This window comes from Eupeodes corollae, chromosome 1 (assembly GCF_945859685.1).
Source record: "Eupeodes corollae chromosome 1, idEupCoro1.1, whole genome shotgun sequence".
Lineage (NCBI taxonomy): Eukaryota > Metazoa > Arthropoda > Insecta > Diptera > Syrphidae > Eupeodes > Eupeodes corollae.
In genome coordinates this window covers 309,727,081-309,736,155 of record NC_079147.1, presented here as the reverse complement: position 1 = coordinate 309,736,155, position 9,075 = coordinate 309,727,081, and the positions used below count along the sequence as shown (strand labels likewise).

General features: G+C 32.8%; 1 protein-coding gene across 1 annotated transcript; it reads left to right on the top strand.

Moving 5' to 3' along the window:
• Nucleotides 1-6,719: 6,719 nt before the first annotated feature.
• Nucleotides 6,720-7,410, top strand: LOC129952311 (uncharacterized). The gene has a single exon (XM_056064832.1). It carries the CDS (start codon nt 6,745-6,747, stop codon nt 7,408-7,410), a length of 666 nt encoding a protein of 221 aa, XP_055920807.1. The 5' UTR covers nt 6,720-6,744.
• The last annotated feature ends 1,665 nt before the right edge of the window (nt 7,411-9,075 follow it).

Here is a 9,075-nt window from a genome sequence, read left to right as displayed (position 1 = left end):
TGCAAAAAGCCACGAAGTCACTGATATTCTCTTTCTACACTAACTTTTAGCATGTACCATAGACTCACCATTTCTTCCAGAAAATATTCCAATTAATCCTAATCCAAGGCACTTCAGACAGACCCCTCTTTTTCGCCTTCCTCATTACCATACAAATTATGACCATTCGAACCTATTACAATAATGCTGCGCTATCTAATAACGTGCTTACCACTTTTGACCTCCTTAGTAGAAGACAAAGATTGTAGAGGAAGGCCAAGCATTTACGAAGATCCTGAATTAGAAGAAGATTTATCTCAAACTCAATACTTTATCAGGAAGTACTTCCCCATCTGCCGTATTCACCGCGTGAGTTCTGTCGAAGCAACAGCGTTGATTTGATAATAGCCACGAAAGATAGTCGGATGCTTAGACGTGAAATGCGAAAGCTGTTTAAAAATTGCGAAAATGTAGTTGATACTAAGTGTGTTTTTTGGTATTCCAAATATAGTTCAGTGAGAAATTAACAACAAAACGCAGTAGCCAGATTTTTGTATTTAAAAGTTGCTACAACTGAAAGAAGATCTGTCAGAATAATAATAAACAAACTAAAAACCCATCCGTATTAAGATTCTACTTTAACTTTTATCGGTAGTATTCATACTGCTGATATTGTTTCTGTTATTCGTGTAAAATCCTACTATAGTATTGATAGATTTTACAACAAAACTCGGGTACTAATGGATAATACTTAAATCAGATTTAAACTTAAACATCTTTTACAATAAATATAAAAATAATATTGTTTTTGTATCAAAAAAACCGTGGAAGCACACATGATACCATGCGTTTTTATTGTTGAATAATATTAAAAACAATATTTTAAATAAATTTATCAATGAACCAACATCCTTACCTATCTTTTCTTTTAACCACAATTCCAGTCTTTAATTTGCATTAAAACATATATAGAAGTTAGCTATATCAACGCACTCCTATGGGTATAAAGTTCGTGTATAATGAAAAAAGTATTATTGTCTTAGTCGTATTATATTGGAAGTTGGCGTTGCTCAACCAAAGCTTATTCTCTTTGCTAATTAAATATTAATAAAATATGGCGAAATACGGATTATACCCGTATCAAAATGGCTATAACAAAGAAGTACTCAACGTGACTCATGTACATTGATCGATGTATGAATGGATTTAATCGAGAATTGACCACATATCCTGAATAATGCGGGTTTTTCCGAAATGTACCATTCGATTATTGCTACCTTTTAACCACAATATCCCCAACAAATCCCCCAAGGAAACACAAGGTTGAATGTATCCGAGAAAGAGAACATAACGCGCCGCCGTTTGGATATCCTTAAACTGTTTCTGATTTCATGGTCGGTTCAAAGGTCTGTTCCGTCGAAAGAATCACATTTGCCACTATAATCATTCATTCAAATCCAATTAAAGTATGGGTGACCTATTTAATTAACCAAACCTCTGGGTAAGTCACAGAAAACGAAAAAAAGGACGAAATAAAAACAACAGTCTGGCCTCGGATGAGTGTAAAAGTGTAATTTATCGGTTCATTAGTCCTGAGTATGGATAACACAATAATGGTTGGACGCAAATTTCGCCAAGCTATATTCGTACCCCTATTGTGCCCGATTAAGGATGCACAGCATCATGCATGTATGTAACTCCATCACCATCATCGTCCTCGAACCTAATTAGCGTTTGACCACAGAACGGTGTTGCTGTTGCTGCTCCTGCTGCTGTTGCTGCATGCGCGACGCTTTCGGCAAAATACAACCAATTAAATAAATTAATTTCATTACGCACAGTGAACGAATGGATATGATGGGATTGAGAGGATTGAAGTTGCTGGCGTAAGCAATTACCGCGTGTCCTATGCCTACGCAATGCGCAACCCCTTATAATTCCTCAAGGGTCGAGGGACAGCGAGCTATGGATTGAATTTTTGGGTTGGTTACCGGCCAGCCCTGCCTGTGCCTGACGTTCTCGTACACAGCACATGTACGTAAGGAAATTGATTTGATTTTCTACTTTAAGGCACAAGTGTTTGCTTTCGTTCAATGCAACTCAACGCAAGTCGACGCAACGCATCGCAATGCAACGTCCGGCAATATCGAATGTCGAATACATCGATGCGATGATGGAAATCTGAATGCACCAAAGCTGCATTTAATTTCGAAAACCACTTTAAATGCATGACTTTAACCGGAAAACAAAAACTAAAACCAACAGGACGTGTTGTTAGTACCTACGAAATGGGGGAGGGAGGACCTCTTTCTCATACTTTCTGTGTTATTTCTGTTAACTGTTAATGGCAAATATGAGTATGTACGAATAAATGCCATATCTATGCCCTGTTCGATTGAGTGGAACGTTATTATGTCACACAACAAAGTGTTTTGTGTTTCCTATATTCTCTCCATTCTCTGCAAGGACGATTTTATAATGTTATGAACTATAATGACAGTTGTGTCGATTTTATTGAGCAATGATTTCGTAATGGGCACATTTCAATGATCGGAAATCGCTGATACACAGAGAATATATTGAATTAACAATAACGATTGTTATATGAATGTCTGCAATAAAATAGACTTTCTAGAATAGGCGCCCTCTCAAATATGTTTAATGGTCTAAGGGCTGTTGAATTTTAAAGCTTTTCAAGTTGAATTTCATATAATTTTGCATTGAAAATACATCACAAAAGTTCATAACTCTCTATTTATGAATCGATTCAGGTTGAGATACGGATTTAATTTTAAATGTAAATAATGATGTAACAAAAGTAAAAGGTAACAATAGCAAAAGTATAAATATAATTTTGAAGGGTTTTTTAACACTCTAAAAAAGTTTGGTTTTAAAGCCAATAAAGAATTTGTTCAATAGTTCTTCCTTGGAGAGCCAAGCTAATTACCAAGTGTTAATTGCGTACAATGTCAAGTTAGCCTGAACTGATTAAAATTATTTTTTAGTACCATAGTAGTTAAATGGTAATAAATCTGAAATATTTGGATGAGAAGTCAAAAAATTAAAGAATTGGGAGCGTTTCGCATGTGACATTACTAGAAAAAACATTTTAAACGTCATCATTGAAATCAATTCGGAAATTTGAATGTATATTTGACTGTATTTCCGTTTGAATTGAAATGCAAATTATGTACTAATGGATTGGAAATGACTCCAAGAATTTTGTTGAAAAATACAAAATAAGGTGCAAAGTTATTTTTCGCTAACATTTGTTTCGGTAATTCATTTTTCTAAAGAAGTGATTCTATAATGTTAAAAAAAATAAACCAATAATGCTTCAATTTTACATAAATCAAGTAACAGATTTTTATCACAAAAAAGTTTCCCGTTGATTTTAATAAATAAGTTCTTTTTAAGGGCAGACATTTTTAATGATTTTTATAAACGAACTGTGGAAAAAATTAAAATAATTGGTTTTAATGTTCTCATTTCTGAAAAAAATTGTACTACAAATTGTAGGAAATTAAATTATAACCAACTCGAAAGTATTCCACTCACTGCTTCCGTAAATTTTGGTTAAAAATTGTTTCTGATTAATATACATTTCTATTGTCTGGTAACCCAAATTCGAAAAATTGTGTTGAGAAAATAGTAGAGCTCAAAATTTCCTACATTATTTGTTTTAGTTCTTTTTACAACGCCTTAAAATACAAAACAATTTCATTTTTCTATTAAAGCTCCGTACGAACGCGAAGTTTTTTTCGTCGTCCATAGCTCAAGAACCAGTAGAGATATCGACTTCAGGTAAATTTTGTTAAACAGATATTAACGCAGAAAGATGCAGAAAGAACTTTTAAAAAAAAAATAAGTTTGTGGTTTTTTACCATAGCCGTTTAAAAAAAGGTCAAAATGTTGGTTAACCCTAAATATCTTACGAACCAATAACGCTAGAGACTTGAATTTAATTCTAAATTATATATTGTAAAACCAAACTAGTATATTTTTGGAAAACAAATCAATTATGTTTTTTTTTAGTTAAAAAAAAACTTAAACAAAATATTTTGCACCTCGAATATTTTACAAACATAAACTGATTTTATTTCCAAAATAATTTTGTGCAACGAAGAATAAACTTTGAGAAAAATCGAATTGACATTTTTTTTATAAAAAATAAAAACCTAAAGAAATCATTACCAAAAGTTGGTAAAAATTGATCTTCGACTCAAATATGTTTTTTTTTTTTAATTTTAGATATTGGCTTCAAATTAGTTTCATTTTATAAAAAAATAGATTACATACATGTACAAAATATTGTTTTCAAAATTCAGTACAAATCGAATTGACAGTTTTTTTTGGGTTGGGTTCGATATCTCGGTTTCTTAAAATCCCGATTCTAAAATCCCGTATTTTATAATCCCGATTTTTTATAATCGCGCGGGATTGCAATTGATCGGGATTTTGAATAAGAGGGGTTTCAAAAGATGGGATTTAAAAAAATAGGTATTTTAGAAGACGTGTTTATAAAACTTTTTTTCTGGATTTTTTAAAAACGGGATTTTAAAAAGCGGGATTCTGATACGCTCCCTTTTTTTACAAAATATAAAAATCTAAAAAAAACATTGCTCAAAGTTGGTAAAAAATTGAATTTCGGCTCAAATATCTTTTCAAAAATTTGAGATTTTGGCTTCAAACTAATTTTATCTTATAAGAAATATTGTTTTCAAAATTCGGCTGAATTTTGAGTAGAATCGATAAAGTTTTTTTGTCTTGGGTTCGATATCCCGGTTTTATATTCCTGTTTCTTAAAATCCCGTTTTATAATCCTGCTTTTCAAAATCCCGATTTTTTATAATCTCGCTTTAGTAAATTTGGCAACGTGAGGCCAAACTTTGTTACGCTGTGGAAAGATTTTAAGGTACCTCTGCTCGTAAAGAGGCTATTTTGCCACAGTGCTCAGTTAAATCACATCACTTAAAGTCAATAGATACTAATCTCAAATGATTTACACTCCTTTTCAACATCTCATAACAAATGACACAATATAAATAACACAGTATTTAGTTCAGATTGAGGTCAGTGTTGAAAATTAAGGTTTTAAGTAGATTTCCGATAAAATAGGATAATATAATACCCGAAACAAGTCAATAATGTCTAAAAACAGTTTAATAACCAAAGGTCTGAGCTTGATTCATGACGTTTTGAATAAGTTAAAATCGACCAGCAGTTGCAGAATGCAGCCATTTATTGGAAAACTGTCCTGGAATTAAATTGTGTTTCACAAAAAGATAAATACTATTCCATTAATCATCATTTAGTCAGAAATCAGAGCATTATAAATTTTTAAAATTTATAATGGGGGACCGTCTCGAAACCTACTGCGTGCTGTTGTCTTGTGTTCTTTCTGTCTGTTCTTCTTTCTCTTCTGTCCTTCTGTCTTGTATTACTGTCTTGTATTGTTGTCACCTTACAAAGGCTAGTCGCTCAAGGTGCTGTGTTCTCTACCCTGTACATTTATGTGCTGAGTAGTGTGTAATGTAATGTAAAATTTATAACACTTAATAAAACAAACAAAATTCTGAGTCGCATATTTAAAATAAAGATTGCTATTTCAACTGAAAAACTTTTTTTACCTACAAACCCAAATAAAAGCTAAAAACGTTGTCTAAAAATTGAATTGTTGTATTTGTGAAATTGATTTAAACGTAATTAGATACATACGTCGATGCCAAAGAAATCCCTCCTCAACCACCCTTAAATTAAGCCAAAAACGTTACTAATGACCCCTTCGATTCACTCCATTTTCCGAACCGTAATGAATAAACCAAAACTTGTGGGCGATAACGATGGGCATATAAATTAATTTGTATCTAAGCTTGACTTTTTTTCTCTGTTATTACCTTACAAGGCAAAGTTTCAAATGGGACACTCAAGATTGGCAAACAATTCTTTTTGTTTTCTCATATACTGAATGAAGGTCAAGAAGTCATCAATTGTGAATTTTATATTGACATCTCTGAGATATGCCCAAAGTTTCTCGTGGCAGAAAATAAAGGTCCTTTCTTCCAATGATGATGCGGCAAGTGCCACATTGATTCGCATCAGATAACAGGAAATCTTTTCACTTAAGCTATCCTCTCTGCGATAGACTCCACTTTCCACAAGAAGAGCACTTAGAAAATTTTCCTTTTAAAATAGCATAAAATGTCGTTCGTTCCCCACACACCACCGCCACCGTCGAGTCCAACTCACCGCCGACAAGTCGTAAGGTTAAGGTAAAGTGGAAGTACCCAAGTCTACAATATACGAGATGTTTCGTATTCGTAGTCATGGACAAACATCCAATTAAATTACAATCAAAATCAAATTTACGACCAGATCATACATAAAATACTGATGGTGATTTTCTTAGACAGTCCGAAATAGAAGTGAAGACACAAAATAAAAATGAAATTACGTCAGAAATTGCTACGTGCGAGGGTGAGATTTGTTGAACGTTCGATGAACTGCGAAAATGCGTGTCATTTGTTGTATCGCTATTCATTGTTTGAATTGAAATGAGTTCACTTGAGCTACAATTTGCTTTCGGAAGTTTAGTGTCATTTAATATTCAAATTTGAATTTTATGCAGAAACCTTATGCACATTTTAAGTTTCTTGCTATTTTCGGATATTTTGATTTGCGGAAAGTGATTTCTTTAAATAGACAATTGGATTAGACTTAAGGTATCAGTTGTTTCAGAAGCTTCATTGCAAAACCAACAGAACAATGGCAAACATTTTCCAATCGGTATTGATTTTTAGTGCGATTGCAGTTACTCTTTGTCATGCAGGACCGGCCAAATTGGATAAAATTCGCACAACAAGGAATAGGTTCCTTGCTCGTCAAGAAGTGATGGCCGATGAGGACATACCAGCTCAGACTCCATACCCCCCAGCTGGAATTCGACCAAAAGTTCCCTTTGATCTTCCCACAGAAGAGAGGCTTGCGGCACCGGTTAATCATTATCTCCCCCCATCGACTGATGCAGCTATGTTCTATTCTGCGCCAGCTGAATTTTATGGACCGCCAGCTGAGACTTATGGTCCACCTGAGGTCAACAATGAAGATGGAAATGGAAAGAGTGTAACAGAAGGTCCAGAAGAAGAAACAGAAACAGAAACACAAACTGAGGATGCCCAGACAGTAGAAACTGTAACTGAAGAAACTGATATTGTTGAACTACCTGAAGAAGAGAAACCAGCAACGATTGATGAAGACAAGGCTGACGATGCAGAGGCCTCTGAAGATAACTTTATCCCAGAACGTTTGGTTTTGGCTAAAAGTAAAAGTGCTATAAAGGCTGCTAAACTCAAACAATTTGCTCCTTTAACACATAAAACTTCTAGGGCTCAGTTCTATTTGATCAATGGGTCTTTATACACTGTTGCCTAATTTTAAGATGAATTTGTAAATTATTTATATTTCTCAATAAAACAAAAACATAAAATTATTTTTTCACCTTCACTACTTACAAGTTAAAACCACCGTTCTTTTTTTCTCTAAAATGCCATCATTGCTTAAGTTGTTAGAAACTATTTTTAAAGAATTCTTCTTAAAACCAGTAGATCTTTAGACAAAGTCTTATGACCTAGCTATTTAAAATTTTCAGAAAGCTTCAAATTCGAAGCTATCAACTTGGACTAAATACTCAAAATGAATATTTTTAAGGTTTTAGAAAGATAAACGTGTTTAGATATGTCACCTGGTTGAAAGGTAAAATTTAACATTCAACTTTTTTGAGAGATGATGATGAGCCACATTTTATTTTCTATTTTTATGAAGTAAAAGGTCTAAGGTTTTGGGTAGAGGCAATTTCAAAATGTAGTTGTATAACTCTCACAGGTTTAGTTAAAATCAACTACCTCATATTGTAGGAACATTAAGTACATATATAATATTGGGGTTATACATAAACGATATCTTTTTCTGTTAAGCAAACAGAATATATAGAGTAGTTTCTTTGCATCTATAGGGTGTTCCATAAAAAAGGACAGTACTTTATTCTCTGATACATATTTGTAGAAATTGAACAAAATTCAAAAAGTATTCTCCTGAATACGGAAAAAAAATTAAAATACTTTAAAAACTTGTGTCCAAATTTTGTGAGTTTTTGTGCCATCTGTGGGTGCTTACTACTTCCTAACGATGTTAAGATAAGATTGTCAAGAGAATCATCCAAAACTAACCAACAGTTTTTCTTTCACCCATTTGTAAAGCTTTCCACTAAAAAAAATTAAAGCTTTTTTTTGAGTCAAGTGAAAAGGTATACAGACAAATTTAAATTGTTATTCGATTTGACTATACAACTATTTTTTTTTTATTTTGGCTGTGGATGCTTCCACTTTTAATTTTTATAAATTTTTAAACTAGTTCCTAAACGAATCCTAAAGCCTTTATATGTAGTTCAACGTAATTTCGCTCAACGCTAACTGATTTCAGACACTTAATATTCTTTGTATCCAAACTGACGACTACCCTGTTGAACTATTTGTACTAACGAAACCTTAGTATATTAAATAATGCTTGGACCAGATAAATATTATCGTCATTGTAGAAAGTGCAGATTTTGCTCCTCTGTCTAAGTTTTTATTATGCGCACAGACTGGATAGTCAAAAAATATTAAAATATTTATTTCTTTCCAAGAATAACTTTTACCCAACTGCAGTATTATTTCTAATGTAAGGACCTTATTGTCAATTGTTACATAATAAGCGAAAACTCTTTATATTACAACATGATGAAGTTTTTAAAACCAACTTATTTTCTACAATCGTGAAAATAACAATTTAACACAACAGGGCCAAATTGAATGGTTTTTCATATACAAAAATCACGTCATACTATATCTTTTTTCAGCTTATTTGATTTTTTAAAAAATCTAATTGCATAGTTTTCCCTGAAGTAGATGTTTTTTTTTTATGTTTAGGCCCTCACTATGAGTAGCGAAGCGAGCTTAAAAACTTAAGAATTCGCTAACTTTGTGTTATGAGTATCGATTGGCTTGAATTAAATCCGCTTCATATGTCAAAACATTATCGAACTTATTTATCGCTTAA

Excerpts from the sequence above, each read along its gene's own strand:
- LOC129952311 (XM_056064832.1), top strand. The coding sequence starts at position 6,745 with ATGGCAAACATTTTCCAATCGGTATTGATTTTTAGTGCGATTGCAGTT.